General features: G+C 39.3%; 3 protein-coding genes across 4 annotated transcripts; 1 reads left to right on the top strand and 2 right to left on the bottom strand.

The window, feature by feature from the left end:
* Positions 1-1,626: 1,626 nt before the first annotated feature.
* Positions 1,627-8,749, top strand: LOC115688430 (polypyrimidine tract-binding protein homolog 1). Of its 2 annotated transcripts, none has more exons than XM_030614249.2 (10): positions 1,627-1,943; positions 2,312-2,521; positions 4,826-4,888; positions 4,981-5,054; positions 5,239-5,334; positions 6,718-6,775; positions 6,853-6,957; positions 7,040-7,121; positions 7,720-7,832; positions 8,058-8,749. In XM_030614249.2, the coding sequence occupies exons 1-10, from the start codon at positions 1,761-1,763 to the stop codon at positions 8,451-8,453; spliced, it is 1,380 nt and encodes a 459-aa protein (XP_030470109.1). In that variant the 5' UTR covers positions 1,627-1,760; the 3' UTR covers positions 8,454-8,749. The 2 variants fall into 2 exon arrangements, with proteins under 2 accessions (XP_030470109.1, XP_056175922.1); XM_056319947.1 differs by having other exon boundaries at positions 7,720-7,785; positions 8,058-8,284.
* Positions 8,750-11,736: 2,987 nt separating this feature from the next.
* On the bottom strand, positions 11,737-12,423 carry LOC115688426 (probable calcium-binding protein CML45). Its single transcript, XM_030614240.2, has one exon. The coding sequence runs from the start codon at positions 12,421-12,423 to the stop codon at positions 11,737-11,739; it is 687 nt and encodes a 228-aa protein (XP_030470100.2).
* Positions 12,424-15,048: 2,625 nt separating this feature from the next.
* On the bottom strand, positions 15,049-24,755 carry LOC115688438 (lysine-specific demethylase JMJ26-like). Its single transcript, XM_030614254.2, has 13 exons — positions 23,742-24,755; positions 23,535-23,650; positions 22,759-22,852; positions 22,487-22,625; positions 21,949-22,012; positions 21,132-21,855; positions 19,807-20,136; positions 17,885-18,331; positions 17,306-17,378; positions 17,136-17,221; positions 16,194-16,313; positions 15,662-15,720; positions 15,049-15,321 (listed from the first exon to the last, which is right to left on the bottom strand). The coding sequence occupies exons 1-13, from the start codon at positions 24,429-24,431 to the stop codon at positions 15,315-15,317; spliced, it is 2,949 nt and encodes a 982-aa protein (XP_030470114.1). The 5' UTR covers positions 24,432-24,755; the 3' UTR covers positions 15,049-15,314.
* Between the last annotated feature and the right edge of the window lie 3,036 nt (positions 24,756-27,791).

Below are 27,791 nucleotides of genomic sequence, written 5' to 3'. Positions count from 1 at the left end.
CTCGTGCTAATAATCTGTACATGTTCGCAGTTGCACTCCCATCGGCCTAGTCGATTTTTTATATTCGCTTACACCGTAGCTAATTCTAACATTCAATGACAAATCATGCATTCATCTAGGGTAATCCGTATGCGATTATAACATGTAAAAATAAGAAATGCAGTTGGCCGATCCGTGATTTGACTCGAGGCTCGATGGGTCCATGTTCAACCCGAATGGTCATCGACCTTCAATGGTTGTTCATCTTGTCATCATTCATTGCATCCTTAGCTATGTTTTAAACGTATTTGGATGTGTCCTAAACTGTATTTTGCAGGTTATAAAAAAATCAGGATTAAACAGATGTAGATTTTTTCTAACATTGTTTTCCCTTGCGGAGTTTAGGCGTTTCCATGATCTTATCATGTATTTCCTTTTGTCCAGCATTGAGATTTTTTTATATTTAATAACATAGATAAGAAGGAAAAAAATCATTTAAGATACATTAGGTGTTTTTGGCATTACATGATGGGATTAGTATAGTCTTTTTGCTAGTTTCATCATCCTTAGAATTCGTTGCTCCGTTGAACAAATTAGAAGATTTTCTTTTCTTAGACTAGAGTGCACTTACTTTTATATGTATTGCACAGGGTCCCATCCCAGATATAATAACAAGACTTTTATTAATTTTGCTCGATATGATTCTGGTTACTTTTACATTTGTTTTAATTTGTATTATTATTATTATTATTATTGAGGGAGCACTCATGCACAGCCGTACAGATTCACATGTTTAGGAATAAAATTTGAAAAAACTCTATGAAATAATGGTTTTTAGTAAAAGAGGAAATGTACCGATTACGAGATTCAGGTAAAACTAGCGTAACAAAGTCTCGTGCCTTACTTGGCTCTTAAACTAGACCTATCAAAATGGATCATAAATTCATTTCTTAACCTATAAATCAGTAAATGGGTCATAAATAGGTTAGTTATATTACTAAATGGGTCATAAATGGATATAAACATAAAATATGTGTTAAATGAGTCGTAAATAGGTTGTAAATGGATCATATATGGGTTTACAATTTATGTAAACTCAATTTATTTCTCTCGCCCTCACTCACTTCGCACTCTCATTTCAGTTTGGGTCCTATTTTTCCCTAGATTGAGTTAAATATGGAAGTGTTTTAACAATATGAGTTGCGTCGGGTATGAATTGAATATAAGTCATTAGATTTTCATTACATAAAAATGAATCAAAACGGATTAAATGGGTCTATTTGAGTCGGACCATTTTCGATCCGATCCGACCTGCCCATTTGACAGATTTATTCTTAACCAGCTAGCCTAGAATAGGTTAGTAGCAGCTCCTAGTTTTAATTTGATAAAATAATAAATAGAAAATCTATGCAAACTATAAGCATTCACCGAAGGTTTTACACCGAGTAAGAATACATTGACCGACCCCGAGCGTCGAATTTTACCAAGCGCAGACACCGATGCATCCCGACCTTTTGGATCATATTCCACATGAAATTTACCATTATCAGTTGCTCAGACGCATTGGGCTCACGTGGTACCGGATCACCTAGAGCAAGAAGCCCTCGCCAGTCGCCATATAAATACTAGAACGGCCCGTCGTTCCATCGTCGCGGTTTCTGCTCTCCCCCAGTCACCACCTCTCGATAGACCTCTACGAATCCGATCCACCGACCCTCGAAGCCCTCTTCTTCTTCCTCTTCCTCCTCTCCCTCCGAAATCCCTAATCGCGCCGGCGAGACATGTCGACGTCGGGGCAGCCGCAGTTCCGGTACACGCAGACTCCGTCCAAGGTCATCCACCTCCGCAACCTCCCGTGGGAGTGCGGCGAGGAGGAGCTCGTCGAGCTCTGCCAGCCCTTCGGCAAGGTCGTCAACACCAAGTGCAATGTCGGCGCCAACAAGAACCAGGCCTTCGTCGAATTCGTCCGTCTCCCTCTCTCTCTCTCTCTCTCTCTCTCTCTCTCTCTCTCTCTCTCTCTCTCTCTCTCTCTCTTCTTTAGCTTTTGTCCGATTCATTCTCCGTCCTGCTTCGTGATGATTGCTCCTTTCCTTCCGTGCTCGCCTGGGTGATTTCGCGTCCTGGCTAGGGTTTATGACCCGATCGACACGTGATTTGGCTGATCCGTTCGATTTGGTTTTTTCGCCCTTATCGGCTCCTGTACATGTCTGATGTTGTAGAACAGTTTGTGTTGCTAAATTTTGATTATTTTGCAGAATTGACTATGATGTGTTTGGTGATCGTCGGAATTGCGTTGATTTGGTTTTGGATTTTTGATTTTGTTTGTTCGCAGACCGAGCTAAGCCAAGCTATTTCGATGGTGTCATACTACGCTTCGTCCTCGGAGCCTGCACAGATTCGTGGCAAGACCGTGTATATCCAGTATTCCAATAGACATGAAATTGTGCACAGTAAGAGTCCAGGAGATGTTCCCGGAAATGTTTTGCTGGTTACCATGGAGGGCGTTGAGGCTGGCGATGTGAGCATAGACGTTATCCACCTGGTGAGCTTTTGATTACCCGAAACTTTGCCTTCATTTTTTATTAGGGTTACACGAGGAGAGACTGGAGTAGAGTGAGAAGGAGATACTTTTTCTCTTTAGTTTTTTTGTATTAAAACCCCAGATATGACACGAAGGTGCTTGTCTCAACAACTTTCATGGCTACGGAGCCTTCTGGAGCTCCAAAATTAATGAAAGACCATACTTTTTTTTTTTTTGGTCAAAATGAAAGACCATACTTCAGTAGGCATTTTTGGTTACTTAAAATGAATTTCGCATGTAGGTTTTTTATGCCCAGAACATCGAGAAGCCTTTCCTTATTTTATGTGGAAAAACTATAATTTTTGTTTCTCGGCCTTTTTCTAGCCTTTTCTCTTCTAACTCGCCTAGTGTGAAGTTTGAAATTCACTTTAATTCCTGCTGTGTAATCTCACTGGATGGGTCGGTGCAATTGGTGCTGTGGAAGGTCAGCATCAAGTGAAACAAAGCTCAGTGTGGCTTTTCTTATGGAGAAATTACTTTGCCTCTTGGACTTTTGTATCACTTTACCCTTGGAGCTTCTTTTATCACTTAGTCCACCTGCGCTTGTATAACCTGCATCGCTGAGCAAGAGGACGCCACTGGTCAACTTTGGCTGTTAATTGGTCACAAGTGAGTTTTGGCCAGAAATTGGTTATGTGAACTGACTTGCATGCGTCTATGTTTGGTAGCAAAACTGGTACTTGAACTCAAAAGGCTAAAAGAAGAAACCCATACCTTTTGGATTCTCACTTATATCATCAATACAGCTTGAACTTTAGAGCAGAAGTCTCAAGATGCTGTATGGGTCCTATTGGTGGTGGTTATTGCGCTTTTACTTTTGTGGGGATTAATTACCTTCATAGGCAACACATCTAAACTTACTGGTAACTCTTCTAGTTTCATCAGCTAAATATCAATCCTTTTCCTTTAGGATCTAATCTGGCAGAATTTGTGACAGTTGAATTTCTAAGATGTCGGTTGATATTAATTACCCCCCCCTCTTCAAATAACAAAAGATCTCTTCCCCGTCATCAATATGATCTCCAAGTGGTGTTTATTGTACCCATTTGGAAAGAATTGCTTGTGTTCCTGCTCTGGGACGACTGACTTGGTGCATTAGTCTCTATTGATATTTCCTTTTTCCTTCCGTAATTAATTCCTCAAAGTTTCTACTTTAACATTTTAATTGTCTAAGAGTCTAATCAAAAAAATTCTAGAAGAAATCTCATACCATGTGTGAATTTGCTGCCAGTTCAAATATTAATAGCCAACAGCAACATAAACTATGTCTCGTTTCTCTAAAGTGGGGTTGGCTATATGGATCTTTTTACGCCATTACCTTGATACTGTATCAAGGAGTAAAGTGATTCATATAATGGCGTAAAAGGATTCATATAACCGACTCCACTTAGTTGAATAAGGCTTAGTTTATGTCGTCGCCGTTGTCTTTTATTAACTTCTTAACGGACAGTAAATTCATAAACTACAACTACTACTAAGCCTTATCACACTTAGTGGGAGAAAAAATATCAAATAAAAATTATCTTGCAATTGTAACTTAAGGGCAAATGCTTCCGAGAAACAGGGAAAATGTTAAAGTTTGGACTTTGGAGTTTTTCTACTTTTGCCCTCAAAGGTTGATCATATGCAAGACTTGCGACTAATTTTTTGTCAAAAATCTGTGGTGGCAAGATTTGCAGGTAATGCATGTTGTATAAGTATGAGGGAGCAAAGTCAGATAGTAAACAAAGTCCAGGGAAAAAAGTGACGCGGGAGGCGACATTAGTGGACAAACTGTACTTTTCTTTCATAGAGATAGTGCTATATTTTATTTCATTTGTTATATTACACATCCACTGGGAGACTTCATATCTCTGCACAATTTCTCAAAGCAAAGCTTTTCTCTTTGTTGAATTGGACTGAAAATTTGTTATATTATTATCTTTATGGAGAGGAATCTAGTCACTTGTGGGTTTTTGTTTGATGGGTTGAGCGCGTAATGCTTTTCTTTTTTTTTGTCTAATAGCATATAATGCACCTAATGCTTTACTCGCACCTTTTGTTTATATTTGGAGGTTTGGTGGGATTATCCTGCTCTAGAACTATAACCTAATGTCCATCCTAATGCACAAGTTCACAGGTGTCATTTTGCTGTAGAGCCTGCCAATTTGTGAATTTTTTTTTTTATCTATCATGTCAAATTCCTCTATAGGTGTTTCTACATTGGTCTGAGTTTTCTCTATCCAACTCATGTGTTTGGTATGTTTCACTGATGATGCAATTCAGGTATTTTCTGCTTTTGGATTTGTACACAAAATTGCTACATTTGAGAAAGCTGCAGGCTTTCAGGTGAGATTATCTGAAGAGAAAACATTGTTTTGTTTGAATCACCTTATTACTTTTTTTGTTTCATTTGATGGACTTAAGGGATGCTGTCGCAGGCACTTATTCAATTTAGCGATGTTGAGACTGCATCTGCAGCAAGGACTCAATTAGATGGAAGAAGTATACCCAGGCATGAACTCAACTCTGTCTCTCTCTCCTGCCTTCCCTCACCCCCCCCCCCCCCCCCCCCTCCTCTCCTTCTCTCCAATTATAAATGACTATATGCCTCAAAATTTTCTCATCTGCATTAAGTATGTGTGGTTCCCAGAACGACTATTTTATTCTTATTTTCTTCAAATTTTCTTTCTGCCCAGATACCTACTTCCAGAGCATGTCAGGTCGTGTAACTTGCGAATTACATATTCTGCCCATACAGATTTAAACATCAAGTTCCAGTCTCATAGAAGCAGGTATTGATGGGCTCATGCTAATGATTTTTTTTTTCTAAGTATCCTTTGTTGTTTTCTGTACGCCCCTACTTGAATAAAATATTTCATGCTCTTATGTTATTAGATTAGGCATTTGAGGCTTTGCTGGTTGATGGGTGTTCTTTTTGTCATCTAGGGGTAGTGAAGCCTGTGGCCAGATCATGGAGTTGTTTTCATGGCTGATTAGTAATTTCTTCTCTCATAATGATTACCTCGAGTTTTTGCATAATTTCATGAATTTAGTGGCACCCATTCTAAGTTCTTTTCAAGTAACTCAACAAGAAACTGCTTGGTCACACTGGCTTATGTCTTGCCTATGTGGATTTTGGCATCGTGGATCCATGTAAGCTCATGAGTTACATGTAGCGAGGATGCAGCTCAAAGCTAAAGAGACATTAGGAATGCATTTGGTTAATGAGTTGTTCCTGTGTTTTCTTTTTATTCATTTTTTTGTTTCTTCAACTTTATTGATAAGAAAAGGCTGATTAGAAGATGAAATATGGTAGCCTCCCTTTTTTTCGGAAGCTCTCAAAACTGAAAAAGTAGTTTTCCTTAAAGCTTGAAAAACAATTGATGTCATGATTAATTGTCTCAGACTAGGAGCTGATATTTGTGAAATACTTGTCATGTTTTAATAATTTAGAAAAAAGTATGGGAATGGAAAAAAGGAAAAGAAATTTCAAATTGAAAACAATTTGTCTCAAATGTTGTCAGTAAACTGCAATAATTAAAACAGTGCCTTCAAATTTTCCTTAAAATTAAAACTCGAAATATTCCCTTTGAGTGAACATACCTTAGTTTTTGTTTGTTTCTACTGGTACTGCAACCTCTACATAAAACCCTAACTCTAGGCTTACTCCTAATACCCACTTGTGGAAATTATACTACTTTATTATTATATTTACGAACCTTACAAGATCATATTGTTAGTTTCCCCAAGATGTGTAACTTAATTATGAAGACATGTTCCCATGCATATGCCCCAAATTGCAATTTCTGATCTAATTATTGTAAACACTATTTTGGGGTCTAGATGGGTTAGATGTTTATAACTTCTTAATCTTTGTACTGATTGTAGCTACATTTCCGATTATATGATGCATCACATTCCTAGATAATATTAGTGTGCTTTATTGGTAGTCTGTCGCACTTACAATAATTGCTATTCTTGTTTATGCCGATGTGTGAAGTGGATGTTTGGCCTCTAAATCAGTCCTTGCTGGTTCCTTTCTATTGAAGAAGAACGAGTTACTTTCTAATCGTCCTGTCAAACTCTATTGGTGATTGTGATCTTTTAGAACTGCTTATTAAGAGTGGACTCTAGCTGTTTTATGATGTGTGAGCTTTTATTGACCAAAATTACAGGGACTACACAAATCCTTATCTTCCTGTTAATCCAACTGCAATTGAGGGAATTATGCAGGCAAGATTCTTTATTTTCTTATATTGTTAACTTAAAAATGGCTTATATTCCTTCACTGATGAGGTTTTCTTAATCAGCCTGGTGTAGGTCCTGATGGAAAGAAGAATGAACCTGAGAGTAATGTGCTTCTTGCTTCAATAGAAAACATGCAGTATGCCGTTACAGTGGATGCACTTCACACGGTGGGCAGTCGTCTAGCATCTTTTTACCTTTTAAGATTATTCATTTACTAAAAGATGAGGAGTCTTACTTCATTTATTGCAGGTGTTTTCTGCTTTTGGTCCTGTGCAAAAAATTGCTATATTTGAGAAGAATGGTGGAACTCAAGCATTGATTCAGTACCCTGGTATCGTTCTTTTCCTAATATTGATGATCTTTCTTTGAGCGTAGTTTCTACTGTCTTTTTTTCTTAATGAACCTGCCTCGAATCGTTATGTTGCGTAGCTCATTCATGTACTGGAGTTTGCCAGAAGGTTTGGTTATACATAGTTTGAGAATGATTACATTTTTTAGAATATAGTATCTCATACTCAAATAAGTCAATTGTTATCCACTAGGGGATTCTCTCTTTTCTTACTCGTTTACTTTCTGATAAATGAAAGCAATCCCAATGTTGCTAGCAGTCTTATTTGATAATTCTGTGTGGTCAATTGGTCAAGTTAAGTTGTGGTTCGGGGATTCCTGTAATGAGTTGTTTGCTCTGATTTTTTTTTTTTTTTGAGGCCAACCAGTTGTTTTATTGGACAACGCCTTTTTTGTCATGTTCCTGTTTTCGGAATTTTAGGGAATGTATCCATCAGAACCATATTTATTTGGTGGTTTTAGATGTCTCTTGATTTGTCTTATACGTCCCTCTGATTTCAGATTGGTTGATTTCCTATATTCGTGAGTGACTGAATTTGTTTTTTCTTCTGCCAATTGATGTTTGAAATTTTCTCTCTTAGACATACCGACTGCGGCAGTTGCCAAAGAGGCGTTAGAGGGCCATTGCATATATGATGGTGGTTATTGTAAGCTTCATCTATCATACTCTCGTCATACTGATCTCAATATAAAGGTATTATTTGAGTTATTGTTTAAATCATTGAGAAGAAAAAGATAATGATGTGAAAAGAAGAAAAAGTTGGACCTGTTTTGGCCAAAACAACCTTATGATGTATGCTTCTTAGAACACCAGTGCTGCCTCTTTCTTGTCAACTTTTCTAAACCTTTCAACAAAATTATCATCATCGGGGGGTCTGTTCTCTGAATCTGAAAAGAATCCCTTTATTTCTCTGTGTAGGCTTACAGTGACAAAAGTAGAGATTACACAATTCCCGACCCTAGTTTGCTTGCAGCCCAGCCTACTTCTGGACATCCTACTGCCCCACCAGTCTGGCAGAATCCTGCGATAAGCGCTGCAAATTCTGCACAAGCTCCGATGCCTGGGGGACAAGTTCCCTCATGGGATCAGACAATGAATGCAAGACCAGGCTTTGTATCTGCTCCTGGTTCTTTTCCTGGCCAAAACTTCGCCCCACCCAGCTATCCTCAGTATTCTGCTGCTGCCATGCCCGTTGGTTCTTCTCCCATGCCACAAACCGGCCAAATTTCTCCAAATGCAGCTTCCATGAGAATGCCTCATGTCAGTCCTGGAGGAGCTTCACTACCCGGCCAACCACCTTATTATGGGCATTGAGCTGTGCCCGGCTGCTCAGTGGAAAAATCTTTAGGTGGTTTTTCTCCGCTTCCATGTCGATCAAGTGTGGGAAGAGATGTTTGGACAAGGAAATTTAACTTTTATTCAAATGCATTGCTTCAGTGGCTCAGGTTTGTCTTGTTGAATGTATGATCTCTTCCGACATTAATGGGACTTTTGAGATTTGGGCAACTTTCACGCTTCAGAAGAAATTGTTGATAGGGACTTGTTGCCAAATTGCTGATTACATGTTGTCTAGCTGTCTCCATTTATAAGCTCGCCAGAAGTAATTGTTATGCGCATGAGGTCGCCTGGCTGCTTTGTAAAAAATGGGTGCAATTTGTTTGGAAGTCAACCGAGACTATCCACTTTCTATTTTGTAATTTCTTTCAACATCCAGTCAGTTTGTCCATAGCCTACTCTAAATCCTATAGTGAAACGAACGAAACTGCAAGGGAGGTGGGGGAGTCATGTGACTATGGAAATCTAGTACTTAGCTTCTACCAATTTCACTGAATATGTAAGCGATTTAATTCATGTATTTCCGACAAAATCTGAATCAAAGTGTCATCATACTCTTTAAGTGGTTTTGATGAACTTATTTTCTCAAACGAGGAGTTGTTCATGATATCTCAAAGGAGCATCAGTTGACCTTTTCAAGGGTTAAGTACAATTTTAGTTTTATAGTAGTCCTGTATTTTTTATACCATTTTGTCCTATGATCTTTTGTTCTCTGTTCAATCAAGATCTGGAAGGATCTTCTATTTTTGCTATTCAATCCTATCATCCTCTATTGCTATTAACATCGCCAAATCATTGACATGGCACTGCTAAGCTGGCCCCGATATTCACGTGTGAATGTTAGGAGCACTGAACTGTCTTTCCAGGTGTTTTTGTTGCCCTCGTGCGACTGAGGAGGTCAAGCGTAGTGATGGGACTCACGCATTAGTGACTGTCTGTCTCCTAGCTGCCTTTTCTGTTTCTAAACAGTCATCTTGGATATTGGTATGGTTGAGCAATTCTATGATGATCATTGCCTAGCCTGGCTTTTGTATTCTACCCCTTTAGAGCTCAGGTGAGTCACGAGATAAGGCAGGAATGCAGTCATTCCAAAGGGATAGAGTAGCCTAGGAACAGGAATGGAATAACTATTCTTTTGTTGGATTTAGAGAATGTAGTAGCTATCTCAAGACCATATCTTGTTTGGTTTGCTCTTGTTTCACAGAGAATAATCTTGGAATAGCTTTTACCGATCAATTTCTGATATCAATGGGTGTTCGAGGCATTTTGAATAGTTGACTAATTCCCTTTCGGTTGTGGCAGTCCCTCCGTTTTCATAAACATTGGGTAATTATTGGAGACACATAAATCTGTGCTCCTAAGAGTGGTCTCAAGATAATGCGCAAGTATGGCGATAGTGAGGAGGATGGGCATGCTTACTACTTGAACAACTCGGATTAAATTTAATCAAGTTTTGGATCAAATAAAGAAATGGTTGTTTCATTATAAACAAACTCGGAATGGAATTAGCTATTACCGGGAACCAAACATGATGTACGGTAAGAGGCAGGAGCTCGAAATCACTTGAATTCAGAAGCTCCAATCTGATAGACGGACTTGGGGCCATAGTCTTCACCGAAGAGGCGAAGAGGATCCTTTCTGCTATTGCAAAAACCGTGATGGATCCAAGTAATTGGTTGATTTTTCCAGAATTTGCATCCCCTTTTGTGGTCCATTTCGGAATTTGCATCTGAAATCTTTGAATTGTAGAGATTCCCTTACGTGGCTTCTCTTTTTGGTTCTTTTTTTTTGGGCTCAATTTTAGTATAATGTAGTTTTTCTGATTTATTTTCTTTTTATTCCACATCATCAAGGAATTAGTGGACCATGTTGATATTGTATTAACATCGTCTGTTACGTCGGAAATTCCATCCATAAATTTAACAGGACTAACTAAAAAAAAAAAAAGGATAGATGGATCCAATTTGACAAAAAAGGTTATAAATTAATAGGTTTGGAAATTATCGGTGCCTTTATAATTTTTCCTTTTCTCTTCCTAGCTTAGCTTAGCTTAACCACTGCCGCCATTCACTGTGATCATCAACTCCTCTAACCACCACTATTGCCTGTGCACACTGCCTCCAATCATTTTGGGATCGATAGACAAAGATAACGTCATAATCACAGAACAAATTAGCCACAATATGGAATTATGAATTTTTCTCTCTTAACTCTTTCTAGCTTAGCTTACCCATTGCCACCGTTCATGACCATTGTCGACTCTTATAACCCGCAATATCTTTGGCGCGACTTCTGCTCTCTCCATTTGCACATGCCATGAAACGGCAGCAACTCTCTTTGCTGTGATTAGACCTATCAAAATGGATCATAATCCTATTTCTTAACCCACATTTGATAAGTTGAGTTGTTATATAGATTAGTTATATGCAATAAATGGGTCATAAATGAATTTAATATGGTTGTTAAATAGATTCGCAACTTACTTAAACCCAACTCACTTTTATGACTCTCTCTTCACTCTCTCTTACCCTAACTCGATCTCGCTCTCGTTCACTTTGTGTTTTCACCTTAGTTTGGATATGGGTTTCCTAGATTTGATTAAATATATGTGTTTCAACAATATGGGTTGGGTCGAGTGTGGGTTGGGATGGAGATTGGGTCAAAACGGGTTAATTTGGGTCAGACCATTTTTTATTCGACCCACACGTTTTACAGGTCTAGCTACGACGGCACACTTGAATGGTAGAAAAGGGTGGAAGGGACGAAAAATTATTAGATGTATCTGGATCAAGTGTGACTAGCTCATATCAACCATTGATGAGGTGGGCCCCGCATGGGACCCACTTGATCTAACGGAGCATGTGAGCTGAGCCCATAGGTTTCGGGTGCAGGCAATAAGTACTCGGGAGGTAGGGAGGGGAGAGATTTTGTTTGTTAAAATCACATATTATAGGCAATCGACCCTCGCGATGGCTGACGATATATCTCTACTTGGAGGAATTAACCAACCAACCAACACGGCCGACCTATGTGTGAAATATTTCACCACACATCCATTGTAATTTGAGCCTTTAAAATGAAATTTCCACATCTTTATTTGCACCTTTGTTTCCTTAAATAATTTACTCTAGCAAAAAAAAAACCCAAAATAAAAAAAAAAACACCTCTATTTCATTGAGAGAATTACGACTTCATCATTTGTGTCATCTTCAGATGATGAAGCCTGAATAATGTCGCGCACCATAAAAAAGAATGTGAAATTTCAGCAAGAGCACTTCTCCATAAGCTTTACAAACTCCTGGAAATCAATCCTGCCGTCCCCGTTCTCATCAAACGCTCTGATCATCCTCTCGCACTCCTCCTCCTCCAACCCTCCTCCTCCACCTCTTCCATCAAACCCCAACACGCACAAGACCCTCTGCAACTCCTTGGCGTCGATGAACCCGTCCCTATTCACATCAAACACATAGAAGGCCTCCCTCACTTCCTCCATGCTCGCCTCTTCCTCCTTGAACACCCGCGAAATCCCGACGCAGCTCATCGGTCTGTCCCAACCGATTAGCTCGTCGTGGCCGCCACCGCTCTCGGGGCTGTGGAACAGCCCCAGCTTCCCCATCACCACCTCCACATCTTCTCTGCAGACGGTCACTCCACCATCATTATCATCATCCTCCTCGTTGTCGTCCCCATCGTCCCTTTTGCCCTGGAAACTGTACTGACGGGTCATCGAGGGCTCGACGCGAGAGCCCTTCTCCTCGGCTTTTGGATGGAGGAGGTAAGACCGAAATCTCGACAAGGATTCGGGCAAGTTGTTAGCAGCCCATGAGTATATGGCATGGCCCGAGAGGACGTTAACGAGTCCCCGAATGAGCTGGAGACATACCGGGCTCTCGCTCGTCGTCGGTGATCTCTCCAATGCTATGGCATAGTATAATTGACTCGGAGACATCTTCTGCTCTTCCAACCAACAAAAAACAAGAGACGTATCTATTGACGTTGCCTGAAAAATGGTACTGGGCATATATTCACGATTCGCAACAAAAGAAACTGGAAACTAAGCTAGCGACGATAGAATGAATACTAGGGTTTTCTCCTTTGGGGGCACCTTGAAAAGGTTGTGGGTGATATGTGTGTATATATATTCATTAGAGCTTGGAGGATTCAATGTTTGGTCAGCCAGGGAAAGTGTCCGGAGGAAGCAGGGAAGGTTCCAGGAGAGGAAAAGAGAGTGCGGGAAACGTGAAGAGAAGGTCAGACTTGATGCGTGGGACACGTTAGAGGATAAGAAATTTCCACGCTCATGCCCTTTGATTTTCTCTTTTGTCTTCTACTTCGTCTGCCTGCACAATTTTCGTTGTTCTGATTTTTTTAACGACAAACAACGTAATGAACCGTCGTCTTTCGTGTGGACGTGCGAGACATTTCCGTAAAATTTGCCTTTTTTTTGCTGACCTTGTCGTGGGGACTAGAGAATGCGGACTCGTGGGGGTTTCTTGGAAAAGTGGGCTTGGTTGGCGGTCGGGCGAAGGCAACCTTTTCAAGACTTTACAAAGATTTTATTATCGTATTCTATGTTGTTTTCACAATTAATATACAATTGCTTTATGCTGCAGCTGAATCTAATACTTCGTTCGTCTTTCAAGGAATCATGCAAATTTCAACTATTGCGGAACGATGACCGATATCGATCAAATCAATTGTATAACTTTTTTATGTAACTACCTAGGTTTTTTTCTTGGTCAGAATGTAACTACCTAGGTGACCAATCACAAATTACACAATTACGTATAAGATGTCGAGCAATTCTAGTAAAACATGAATAGACACTTGGCATCAATTTGTTGAATAAACTCATATCTTACTTAGACATGAACCTTCAATCCCGCACAGTACTCCCTTTGATATCTTAATAAATCTCAACGGTTGATTACAAAATTGAAAGTTTTATCGACGGTTGAGATTTGCCGAGACATCTAGAGGAGCACCCAAGGGAATAGAAGTTCCGTACGCTCTCACGGCAGGATCACATATACAAACAGCTCTCAAAACCAAAAGCGACCCCAATTACAGGACAAATAGTCAATTGTATCGACCAAAGCAGCTACATGCAAGTTTCCTCAATATAAAATATGTAAAACTTCAAGCCGATTTTCAACAACGGGAATGGAAGAATTTTCTCAATCAAAAGCACACTTGTAGAGGAAAAACCTATTGAACAGTACTTTGCCTGTTGAATGTAGGTTAAATAAGCATTCGTTCCCCCCCAAGCAAAAAGAAGCAAGGAAAAAAGCTCTTGTAAGAACCCTCACATTCCGAACTGCTTTCCAAGGAAAAATCCATTCTATCGCCAAATGGCAACAGCCTCCTTGTCTAGCACCTCGTAGTAAGACTTTACAGAAATGATTCCATTTTCATTATTCCACACCAAAGCATCCACAGTTGCATAGAAACCTTCATATCATACAAAAACTTCAAAACCCAAATGAATATTCCATTGTCCAATCTATCACAATCCACTAGAACAGCATCCTTGTTGCCGGAGATGTCAAAGAGAGAGATCTAGTAACCGTCTTTTAAACCCATGTCTCCACGCTAAACATTAGACCAGAACTACGTCCGATTTCAATTATCTACTCCACGTGAAGCAAGAAGGAACTCACTCCATTCCTCTATAATCGTCCTCCATGCACTGGTGCCATGTGAAGCTCTCATATCCTAAGTGACCTAACCTGCCTTTTCAAGGAAATTTCGCAACCTCTACTTTCCTTCAAAGATGTTCATTTTCAACAATGAACTGCTAAAGCCATTTGCCAAGAAGAGCCTTGCTGAATAACATGATGGCTAAACCACCAAAGAGTCACTTGACTGCTTTCCAATTCACCAAATGGAACTCGTGGGCTTCCTCGTTATCACCCCACCATAAATTATCGTGAATGCTTCCAACTATTTATGCTACCGAGCAAGGGATAGAAAAAAGACACGTGAACTAAATAGAAACATTGAGAATAGTACTTCAATAAGAGCAAGTCTCCCCAATTTAGAGAGGGAAGATTTTTTTCCAACCAGAGAATCTCTTGCAAATTTCTCAAAAACAGCCTCCTAAATACACTTAAAATGCTTTTTGGAGGACCCACTATGATGTCTATTATCGTTTCAAGTGAGATAAATTTCTTGTCCTAACTATTTTCCAAGCTTCAACAGAAGAAACTAACAATCAGTGGACCTTGTACAAGAAACATTATCCTCACAGAATTTGGTTCACAGATTCCTCTTTTTCATTCTTTTTTCTGTTCTTTGTTTCAATGTTCTATATACCGTTTTCAATTAACATGTTGGCTATTCTTTCTATTCAAGATTTAGCTGATGTAACTAACAGATATCATCACAGTCGCAAATTGATTGATGCGGTCTAGTTCAAATATAATCTATACATTGTACTAATGTAGTCCTGCTGAAATTTGCCTTAATAACCATAATAAGATGCGATCATCTGTTGAATCATACAACTTCCTAAGAAATGCAACATGACTTGAAGCGTAGGCCCTTTCATGCTAGAATTCAATGAGAAATAACGAGAACTCAAAAATATGATAAAAGACTTGGAGACACACTTGGCAACTTATAGTGCACCGACTATTCATTAAGTTCTGACTTCTGATGCCTCTCAAATTTTTAAACTATGTACACCAGCTCCAACCAAGCCAAAAGAAGATATTACAAAAAAGAACCAAGTGATCACTGGAAGTACGAGATAATCAGACAAAGTCTACAATTAAAAAAAAAAGCATAACCATAACTAAAAGCAGCTTGGACATTATACCAGATGGATGCAACATCTGCTCAGGGCCTGAATCTCACAGCAGAAAACCAAGTATAATAAGAGAATCACAGTAAGTATAATCTTGAAATAGCTGTGGATTGCTCACACAACCATTTTCTCAGAAATTAACATAAAATGTGTAAACTATGAGAGCTGCAATTATCTAAAATAAGAGTTAAGTGTCAAGTCAAAGACACTAAACCCATTACTATCTTTTTCGAAAAGCGATTTTGTTTCCAACATTTTGATTGTTTTCCCAGCTGTATTATGATAAAATTAAGTCGTGATCACAAGATTCCATAATTGTTTTCATACCCATTGTTATCACCAGTATCAACTAGTACAAATAATTGTGTGAAATTCTTACCCCACATTCTCCAGAAACTCGACAGCCTGTTTGACAGCATAAATCATCATTTTCTTAATCTGCATCCCGAACAAATATTTATCAGAATAGAAGTGTTATACTTCCAACAAAAACTTTGAATATTTAATTTATGACTCCAGGAAGTAATGCATGTTGAGAGGGCATTCTAACAATAACGTTTTCCTATGAGTGCAGCTGGCTCTAAATTTAATTCTCGCATGCCAACATAGAAAGGTATCTTTTGTTATGCCAGCTAAGAGTCTTGCCAATAATCTAACTGCAAATTCACCACAATTCCACACAGTTAATTTACTGATATCAAATTGTAAACATCAAATGTTGACATGTGGAAAAGATTGCAATAATAGAGAAAAAGACAATACCGTCTCAATAGCGACGATAGCAAGAAATACTCAGATGGACTGTCAACAATTTGACAAATAATTAAAAGAAAAACAGACTTCTCTAAATATGAGATTCAATCAACAATTGCGTTAATGTTGAATCCCTCATACAAGTAGAAGTAACAAACCTCCAACTTGTCCTCCTTGGCTCGATGGTTTTTGGGAAGTAAACGGAATTCCTCTGTTAAGCGGATGCATTCACTAACATTCTCAGCAGAAACGAAGTCAAGTGCAACCTTGATACACGACTGCAACAAAAGAAGAGCAGCATAAGACATACTGGAAAGCTAAAATATCAATGCACTAGAGAAGCCAAACCATTTATGCAGAGTGCATTTCATTTGCCACTTTTCAAAGCAAGTCAACACTGTTGTAACCCAGGGAGCTTTTTACAATTCTTAGCTATTATTTATGTCAAATTTTAGATAAATTCTGATTCAGTTAGTGTTCTTCCTCTAGCTTATCAACTTTTACTTTAAAACTGTTGAATGACAAAGCATCACTTGTATTATTAAATATCCTACTTGCCATAACAGTGGAGATAATACAACAGATTACTAATTGAATCATCTACAAAATTTGAAAAAAATTACCAAATAACCACATACACAATTCATTACAACATCACAGGTGACCTTGTAATGATCAAACTATACTAATAATCCAATTCATAAGCCTGTTTTTTATGCAATCTACGAGAAAGGCTTTACTTTACTTCAGGCATGCATGAAATAGAAAAAATGATCAACCTCAATGAATTTAAAGAAGCAACGCGACAATTATCAAAAGGTGCGATTTTTTACCCCAAAAGTGACATCATCTCTTGATTAGCACAAACTGTGACATCTCTTAGCTGAATGGGTATTTGCTTAAATACCAATTAGCAGTGAGTTGTGTAATCATCATCTCACCTCCCAGTCCACAATTGATCAAGTTTGCTAAGAAGAAATTCATGTTTTAAGGGACATTTGCTGAGAAGCAATTCATCAACGTTTACTTTATTTCACAAACAGAGCACACATTCCAAAAGATTTTATAAGGATCAATATTTTAACAAAAAAATTGTCCACCTTCAAATTCCGGACTTGATGAGGACAGCCAGCAGGAATGAAGACAGCATCACCAAGCTTCTGCACAAATGTCCAGGGTTCTATTCCTAAACACAGAAACATGAAAGTCAATAAGCAAAGAGTAGGATAATTAATGTGCAGACTGTGTGGACGTACTGTAATAGACTAACCAAATTCCTCCTTTAGCTTCCTTAGGTGCTCCCTAGACAAATAAAAGGTTTGATCATGTATTGGATGTACAATCTGCACCGAGCAAAGATGCAGATTATTTCACAAGTCAGAAACAATTGCACAACAGCACAAAGAACAAAAATTAATTTAACTTCTCCTGAATCATTCAACAGCTCATATTATGGCTTCGTTTAATACGCTACATAGCTACCATGAGTCGTGCAATCAGCCTGCAGTACTGATTAGGCACCGACTTTGAAGCACACCACTTGGACCTATCAATAAGCATGATTTATTGATCTCTCTACCAAGACAAGATTAGACTTTTCAACAAAGCTTTGATGTGGCTGAAGATCCATCTATGACACCATCCCTCTCGAAGAGAATTCTCCATGCACTACAAGCTAGTGATAATCAAATGGAGCCGAAGTACCATTTGAAGCCCTTTACTAAAGGAATGAGATGTAAAACATTCAATCTATATCAAAATACTGGGAAAAAAAATAACGGCCACAGATCTTTCTATGAAAGCTACCGCTGTACATCAGAGCTCGAAGTCCACTTAGCCAGGTAATTACCTGAGGCAGAGGACAACAATGAGTGTGCCTGAATTCCCTGAAGTGTTTTTTCAGATAGTCCTGCAGCTTAGGAACATCCTCTCTCCTGAAAATATCCCAGACCGCACCTCCCTCAGCTGCATCCAACACATCTCCAGAAGTTCTTGAAGTTCCAAAAGCCCCATCGATAGCTCCTGGACTGGCTTCTCCTTCTCCAGTCTTGGTCATATTTGCTGTACTTAAAGGAATTCTCCCATCCAATGTAACATGACCATTAGTATCACATCGTTCATCTGCCCCGCATACAAGATTGTTGTATGTAGTATTGTCAATTGTTTTCTCAAGATCCTTACAAACTTCAATCCCTTCTCTTTGATCTTGCTTTCGATGTTTTTGCTTCAACTCGTCCATTATTTTCATTTGTTCCCTTGTATATCTTACCTCTGCAGTATGTGTAAGCACATTGACCTGAAACAGTTGTACAGCCAAACAGCAGCACAAGAATCAGCTCCATCCAAATCACTACATGCACCAGTCACGTTGGATATTTAGCAATCAATCAATAAATGTGACTCTTGCTGTGAATTTGTGAGAAACAGAGACAATTATAGCTGCAGCAGATACCTATCTTCAACAATATTTCTCATTCCAAATCATTGCAACCACATAATGGCAGTCATTTCTAATACAAAAGGCAGAATAACATGATAACAGGATATGTTCCAGATCACAAGTTACCACTTCACCAACACATGTAATTATCCTTCGGACTTTTAGATCATGTTCAACTTTACACGTCAAATCAAGCTCAATGCTCACGAAAACAGATTGATTTCAGAATCTTCCTAGAAAATTCTAGCTGGGTTGATTAGAAAAAGCAGGCCTCATTTTCTCTCTTCAGGTTCATAAGCAACTGCCGACTGAAGATAGGCTATTTAGAAAGTTAATGGGAAGCATCAGATACCTAAAGATGTTACAGGCGACAGCTTGTTTAAAAAAATTGAGGTATAAAGGCACTGGCAATTGATAACTGAAAATCATATCCCCATGCTTTGCGAACAAATTGCTCATTATGAAACACGAAACAACCAAGTTATAAATTTAAAGATCTCCTGAATATTAGGTCAACAACAGTAAAAAGAGTAATAGCTAAGTAGTTAAAGTTCTACAGGAGATAGGAAAATAAGGACATGACATCAAATCTGAACTAATCTGAGCTACAACATTTTTGCAGTGGCTTGCATCGCACTGCCACATAATAGTAACATCGAGCATAATCAAGTAAAACTATCAAGGTATAACAAACATCAACTAAAGCCCTGCCAGTCTGATTAATATCCACAAATTCCACACAATATCTACCAACTCTGACCCTACTGATCTGCTGTCTTCTGACATTGGTAAATATAGACACAATCGCTTTCAATTGCATTGAGAGAAGAACAAAACGTGATAAATAGAAGAGAAAAGTAAATATAATCAATCACACGTGTTCTTCAGAACAAGTACGCCTGACAAACATCATAAAGGCACTAGATCTGGAAAACAAATAGGACAATTTTCAACATAAATGCTTTAAGAAACCTCAAGCCAGTGTACAAATTTCAAATTCCAGAACAAACTTTGCCTACTGTGTGTCTCATTTGAAAAGTAAATTTTGCTTTAAGTTAACTCATACTTCAAATGGGCAATTCTGGACAAATGAATAGGAGGATGTATATGTTTCTAGGGGGGAAAGAGATGATTAACCATTGTCTCCAAACCTACATAATTAGTGTATCTCTTAGAAAAAATTTCCTCATGTAACTCATTTTCCATTTATGCTCACACCATCCTTACTGACATACCAACAAATTTTAGTTCATGTGCAGTCTGTCCAGTAAGACGAACAAATGCAAGAGCAAAGGTGCAACAATTTGAGGTTCACAGAGTTGAGAAGATACCGCATCAGACATGTCACAGTGAAGCTTGGTGACTGAATCTCCACGCCCTAGCTCTTCAGCAAATCCATAAGCGATATAAGTTTTCGGACCCAAATCTGGTTTAAGTGAATTCTGGGGCAATTTCACTGCAAGGTTTAAGAAACCACTGGAAGGATGCGTGTACTCCTTAAAAGGCAAGCAGCAAACAAACTCAGCACCATGACGTGGCAAACGTTCGTCAAACAAATGAGAAGGAGGCCAATCCTTCAACTTAAGCAATTGGGGCCAATATTCCTTATCAAATCTGCCGTCGGTATATCCAGCAAAAAACTGGTGAATATTAATATCTCCCTGCATTTCAAGAAAGAACAAAAATTGTAAGCATCTAATAAGAGCAGCGCCAAAACTGAAGCAAAGACCAAAAGGTTTATCTGGATCAAAGGAAAGAGATGGAAGAAGAGGTAGGATAGTAAAGAGAAGATGACAAAACCATCTTGTTTTCAACAGGTAAGGATAAATAGCTGCAAGGAATGACAAGAAATGGTTTGAAAAGATATTCAATTCGATGTGCTACAGGAAATAGCAAAGAGAGCTTTTCTCTTCCATGACAAATAGGAATGTTCCTATCGCCACCAATTATTAATGGACTACTTAGCATCAAGTCATGAAAGAATGGGGGCTCATTAGTAGAAAGAGCAAGAACAACCTACACACAATGAAGCACAGATTGTACTCAACTCACTTCTCTTGTTTATTTAGAGAAGGAATTAAGTCTTTTTGAAGGTAAAAGTTCTCCTATATATGACAATAAGCCTCATAAACCCTTCAAGAATTCATGTGATTAATTCTCAATAATGAAAGAGAAGTAAATAATGTATGTCGAATTTTGACAGTTATTACTTTCATCAGTAGTAATTGATAAACTGATTGCCGAATGTATTTTGAGATAAGACCAGAGCAAACAGTTTTAGCATAAATTGGGCAACAAACCGTGGTAGATTTAAATTATTGACTATGCTCTCAAAGGAAGATGTTCAAGTTAGCTTTCAGTTAAAAGATAATTGCAACCCACACGATTATTTATATAGCAGGAACACTATGGGAACATAATATTCCATTGGAAGCAGGATTCTCATCTTTGAGAGTTCTCCAAGACGAGCAATCTGCAACCAGTGTTGTCTTGTTATAGTTTCTTCCAACAAACCAAGCAGCTAATATATGAAAAGGCGGGGAAAAGAGTAGAACATTCTGCCAAACTTAAGATGCAGAAGTAGGTCCAAAAGTTTGCAGGGAATTCATAAAAGAAGTATTGAGACCAATCCCCAGCAATTAGAGATTTAACTAACCTCGCACCAATCCAAGCAATCCATCGCCTTCACATCCTTATGTTGGCCATGTTTTTTATGTGATATCTGGCGGACAGCACGCCACATAACCATAGGTTCCCAGCTCAAACCAGTTCCAGTTTCAAGCACATTGCTGACGATTACAGGCTCTCCTCTGATCCAGTGGCTCTGGAAATGTATTAGATCCCCAGATTGGATTTCTTTAGCCTTTGGACAGAACAAATGGTTGTCATTAGAATCACTTCGACTAGCAGCTTTCATTAAATGGTTACCACTTTTCTCCACATTGCCTTCTGGCTTAAGGCAAGGACATTGTGGAGGACCATGACCTGAACTTGTAGGCATGAGCTCTCTAGCAATCACTTCTGCCTTTTCCACCAATCTTAGAACAAAATTCTCTTCTAGTATACACTTCAACTCCAGAAGGCCATTGCCACAGCCTCCAATGTTATTTGGCGGGCAAGGAATACTTCCATCTTCTGCCAATTTCCACCTAGTTTCTACTTTTACTTCTGATTGATTAAGTTCAACTGCAACATCAACACTGTCCACCTTCAGACCATGCAAATATTTTTCCCCTCTGTCAATGTACTCAATTACTACTTCCTCCTGACTACCCCGAAGACGTCCTTCACGGATCTCCTGGCAACACACTGGGCAGAGATCATAAGAACACTTGGGACAGGATCTGTAGAGGTCGATGATAGATGTTCTGCAGTTGTCGCTGAAAAATTTCTGTTGTAATTAAACTAACTGGTAGAAATGATTTATGTGATGGGAAGTGGTGAGCAGTAGGCTCTCAAAGCAGAACTCTTACCAGTACACTCGTTCACCAGCATGACATCCTGCCTTCGCAATGTTGAGCTCTTGAATTCGTAGCCCTGCCAAATCAAATGGACATAAGCAAGTTAAGAAAGGCATCACCTTATTGTTATAAGAATACAAAATAACCTAGATGAACCACTTACAATCAACCCCAAGAGTGAAGACTAAAAGAGAAGGAACAGCTGGAAATCCAGTGGGACATATCCTTTTGCACTCCCAAATTGCAAGGTCATAAAGATATATTCTGATGCTATATAAGTTAAAATTTTGACCACCATGCTCTCCCAAAATACTCTTCTGAACTAACATAAGATATCATTGAATGGCAAGTCCCTGCCAGGCTGCCCCCATGAAATCAGCAGATGACTAACCTTTGATCCCAGAAAAGGATATCAAGAGAAGAAAGTGGACATTGCAAGTTCAAATCAAAGTGCAAAGGAATAAGTGAAGGGCATTTCTTGTCATTATCATCATGTATCAAATCAAAGTGTAAGTTCCTTTTTTTTATTCACGGCACAAGCAGGAAATACCTTTTCTCTTTGCCTCGAACTCCACCTCCATCATTTGGTGCACAAGAAATTGTTTCACGAATGGGTACAGTGCTTGCAGCAAATATCGGAAATGCTTAGTAGCTTCTTCATTAGTTACTAACTCCATCTTCCTCAGATTCTACAACAAACACAATGAATTAGATAGGCATGAACACACGTGGAATTGGCAGCTCTGCCTATGCATGTGAACATCAATGAAAACAGTTTGGCATATCAAGAGAGAAGATGTGAGTGAAAACAGATGCCTTAACTGGTGCATCTAGACGTAAGCATGCTTTGCAATTGCAGTTCCCACGACAAAATGGGCAAGCTTTGGCAATATCTTCCTCTGTTGTCATAGGATACCTACGCACCAAGCCAAAGAAGAGTAAATTGCCCAATATCCCAATAAAAAATCAGGAAAATGAATGGGCATTAAGCACAGTTTTTACTTAAGGGAATTCCCCACTACAAATTTCACCTTGCTATTTAGGTGTAGGGACTTCAATCAATAAACTTCCAGAAGCAGCAGACCATGTTAAAAGCACAAGGTGCTCAAGCCAAGACACATTTTCCAGGTTTTTACTGATTTAACCAATGTTTACGCACCTTGAATCCAGCTACTTCATGATCATGGTAACTGAGCAATATATAATCTATCGGTCACATTATACCTCATTTGTGTCTAGTATAATTTTGAGGCAAAGTTCAAAGAACCCTATCTCTGCATTTAATTGCTCCATGAGTAGTAGTATGAGCTCACTGGAGCATTAATACAGAAAACCAAAAATCCTAATCATACTCCATATAAAGAATTCCTGTTGTCAAAACACATTGTTTAGTCTCCTGGTGCCCTGCGCACAAGAAACATAACAAGCACCAAAAACCAGAGAAAAAGAAGGTCCCATTGCATTCGAGCTCATCAAAATTAATCGTTTGCTATTTATTTCAACCAACCCATTCACAGTCATCATAACAGCAAGATGAGGCGCATCTTGTATGAGCAGGCAAAGGAAGACCGACCAAAGGTGCAGGACCAATGTTATACCAATTCTTAATGCAGGGTGCACAAAATCGCTTCCTCTTACAACTTTTACACCGAACAATACGATCTTTATCGCTCCTCTGGCATTGATGGCACATTCGACACTCCTCTTCTAACCACTGTTGAATCAATACCAAGAACAAAACGTCATCAGTCGTAGCACCACGCACACACCCAAATGAAAAAACATGGAGAGACACTTGCGTTTACCTTAGGGTCATGTTTATTTGGTCTCACGCGTGTGGCCTCTCTGTTTATCCCCGCATTGCTCTCTGTTTCCCTCAGCTGGCTTTTCCTTTTCTTTTGCGATAATCTTTTGCCAATTCCTAAACCTCTTTCCCTCACGGTTTCTTCATCTTTGCCTGCATTTGTACCTTTCCCTGCAACATCGAGATTTCTGACAGCTCGTTTCTTAGCCGATCCTGTTTCGTGAACTTCCACAACTCCCCCCTTCGATATGCCCTTCTGTCTCCGCACCCTCTTCTTGGCAAAACCTCCATCGTCTTCGCTGTCGTCATACATTGTTACCTCCCTCTTCCCGCCACGATCCCTCGCTCTCAACTTGATCGGACTTCGGCCCTCGACCCGATTAACAGTTCCCGCGGTCACTTCACCCTCCTCGCAAGGAGCAACGGCTTCGTCCCTCGAACCGCCACCTTCGCCCCCCTCTACCTCTTCCTCACCGGCGAAGCGAACCCTTCTTTCCCCGGAACGGTCGCCGCCTCCGTGCCTCCGCGGGCGACCATCTCCGAAGCCCCCTATCGCGGGACCACCACTTTCACCTCCAAGGTCGCGACTTTCCTCCTCCTCGCGGCTCCCCCCGCCGTTTCCCGTCGCTTTCTTCTTCCGCACCTCCTTCCCGCTGGCTTGGCGTCTCGCCTCGCCGCCGGGCTTCGCCATGGAAGGCAGCAGAGCGACCCGAATGGCTCGGAACTCAAATGGGTTTGCGGGGGCGGCTCAGGTGATCAGATATGGAAGGGCCAGAAGGCGAGGGGAAGGCGAAGACGGTCCATTTATAGGACGTGCGAGATGCGTGAAAAGTGCGTTGGCGGGTGGGTTTTGAAAAGGTCGTGAGGCAAGGCTACAGAAGAGGGGAATTGCGAGGGAAAGTTTGCGTGACGAGGGAGTGACATGGAAATCGGAACGTCGGAAGGGAGGTTATCCAGCTTCCCTCGCGGCTTTGCAGGCTTTTACATACGTGTTGCTTCGAGAGAGAGACACACAGACAGACAGTGATTGAAAAGTACAGAAAATGAAAACGATTGAATTTGAATTTCGAGAGTTTCATGCGTGGTTTCAGAGAACGAAAAGTACGAGGGAAAGCAACATGACGAATTGTTCCATTGTGATCCAGAGTCACAGAGCGAAAGTATTTTAAAATTGCGCACGGCAAACATTATGTACTCGAAAATAGATTATATTTAAAAATAAATTTTTTTTATTTCGTACCCGAAAATAATTTCAAAGCATTTGAAGGCGTTTGGTAATTACTCAAAATTTCTATTCTTAAAATAGAAAAAGAACAAAAATGCGTTTGCTAACAACACAAAATTTCTTTTTATTACTAATATTTTGAATTTTTTAATATTTCTTTCTTTTTTTTTTCCTTTTTTTTCCTTGGACATGGCCGGTCACCGGTGCTGGCGATTGGCAACAGGCCAGGGCTGGCAAGGGCGTCCCAGCCCTCGCCGGTCGTGACGGCGAGGTCGGCCTCGCCAGGCCGGACGAGGCTCGACCTCGCTCAGATCTGGCGAGGCCGACCTCGCCAGATCACAGCGAGGTTGAGCCTCGCCCAGCCAAGGCGAGGCCGACCTGGCCGTTGCGGAGGTCGACCTCACCATGGCCGGGCGAGGCTCGACCTCGCCTTGGTCGGGCGAGGCTCGACCTTGCCTAGATCTAGTGAGGCCGACCTCGCCATCGCTGCCCCAGCGACAACGAGGTCGGCCTCGCCAGATATGGGCAAAGCCGACCTTGTCATCGCCGGTCACCGGTGGACGGTTGCCGGTGGGCGGTCGCTGGCGATAGACCGGGAAGAAGATGAAGAACAAATAAAAAAGAAAAGAAGAAAATCAAGAAGAATCAGAAATGAAAAAATTGTTCCAGAATCAAGAAGCTATTTTTTTTTGCTTCTTGATTTTATTCCAAAACTGATTCTAGGAACAATTATTTGCAAATTTGTGCTCGGGCACAAAAATTTTAACAAATGGATTTCTGTTCCCAAACTGATTATGGGAACAAAAGAACAAAATTTTTTACTATTTGGCAAGTTGCCGAATGCCCCCTAACCTTTTTTTCCATTCAATCTACTACCAAAAAAAGCACCTGCGATGGCGACTTACGTTGAAAAGATCTTACAACATCGTATTATTACAAAATATCTGAATTACTAATTAATCAAAAGATACTATTGGTTTGACACGAAAATGCTGGTGTTCACAGGTACATGCAGAGTTAAAAACAAAATATAGAAGCAGTGGAAGCATAAATAAAAATAAAACCATATATGTATCTCCAAATGTGTTGTTCATGTGTTTTAATAAAAAATCAGAAGAACAAAGTGATTATACGGATTATTTCTCGCAGCATGCCTCGGATAATCTTCAGTTTGAGCCCTCATAAACGTCGGACTTCTAGTTCAAATACACCACCAATCGCACGTCGAATAGAATAAAGAACTTGCGGGTAATCACCACTATAATTGTGCAAATAATCTCGTGGAGACAATTTTCCGCACTTTCGATATTTCAATCATGGCGGCACCAGAAGAGATAAACTTTTTACCTTTCACTCACACATGTTGCATAATCCCCTTTTTTTAATCATTTTTTTATTTTTTTAAATGATTAAAAATAAGAGTGCGTAACTAGCATGTATGTATTTCGTGTGCATCATATGCATGCACACCTATGACCAAAAAATAAAATAAAATCCTATTTAATTTAATTTTAGCTCGATTCAATTTGAATATTTGCAATATTATCTCTCCCGTTTAATGTAATCCTGAATTGGTTATGGTAGATTCATCATTAAGTTGATAGTAAGACTTGCACTAACACAATAGTACTCTCAAGAGAATTGATTGTCTCGATCAATCTTTAACTCTTGCAAACCATGATTGACATCTAACAATATGTCATGGCTGCACAGACAGTGTGAATGCTTTAAGGACATAATGAACCTGTCAGTTTTTACTATTGTGTAATTCAATCCATCTGTCTTACTATATCTCGATCGAATAAAGACCATAGAATATTTGTCAAGCCACCAATTCGATCATATATACAAACTTAATTGACATGCAGTTTTACGAGACATAAATAGTTCATTCTTGGTTACAATCCCGGTCGTTAATTTCAATGCAGTGTCATGATTAGATCGCATAAGACATAATTATTGTACCTTGCATGTAACAAGGAGACGAAATCCATTTTGCACACAATGTGAACGAACTATGACCATCAAGTACAGAGAAGGATCAACGAACTAGCAATATGCACACATGTGAACCATAGTCGTCCAACATACAAGTCAATACTATGCCTCAGGTCTAAGAATTATTTACAGAAGACCAGAGTATGAACGATTAGGCTTTTATGTTGCTAATCATTCTATACATGTCACGTTCAGTGAACATGTCTGATACAAGCATATGTGTTCTAACTCAGGCATAACAATACCCAATAACTCATTACTTGTCATTCCCTTAAGTATTCAATACTTAATGGTGAAGTTAAGAACACACCAGTCTCAACAGGATAATATCCACTTAATGATCCATCGAACGAGAACGGTTAAAAATTCAGTCTAATGATGAACCCATACATATTCTTAACGTCTCCATAATAGTTTTAGTCACAACTAATTTTATGGAATCATTCATATATATATATATATATATATATATATATATATATATATAATTGGACAAATGAATGAATACATTTTTGTCGTTAAATAAATAATGAAATTGATAGTACAACTTAAATCCCTAACATGTAACCATTACATAGTTACTTTAGGGCATACATCCAACATAATTCACACGTATGTATGTGGAAAATTAAAAGTATTTTAAGCTTAAACTATTTTTTGACAAGGTTGTGAGTAGGATAAGAAAGATTCAAATTTCAATAGATTTGTTTGTTGATAAAATATTTATAAAACAACAAATGGAGGATATTTCAGGGGGAAAAGGATTGCGAAAGGAGGAAATCTTCTTCATAGTATGTACACCATGGCCTTTGCCAATGCAAGCTCAAG

Source organism: Syzygium oleosum, unplaced genomic scaffold (genome assembly GCF_021117445.2).
Source record: "Syzygium oleosum isolate NSW1041296 unplaced genomic scaffold, Sole_v2.1 Sole_v2.19, whole genome shotgun sequence".
Taxonomy (NCBI): Eukaryota; Viridiplantae; Streptophyta; class Magnoliopsida; order Myrtales; family Myrtaceae; genus Syzygium; species Syzygium oleosum.
This window is presented reverse-complemented; position numbering and strand designations above follow the sequence as displayed.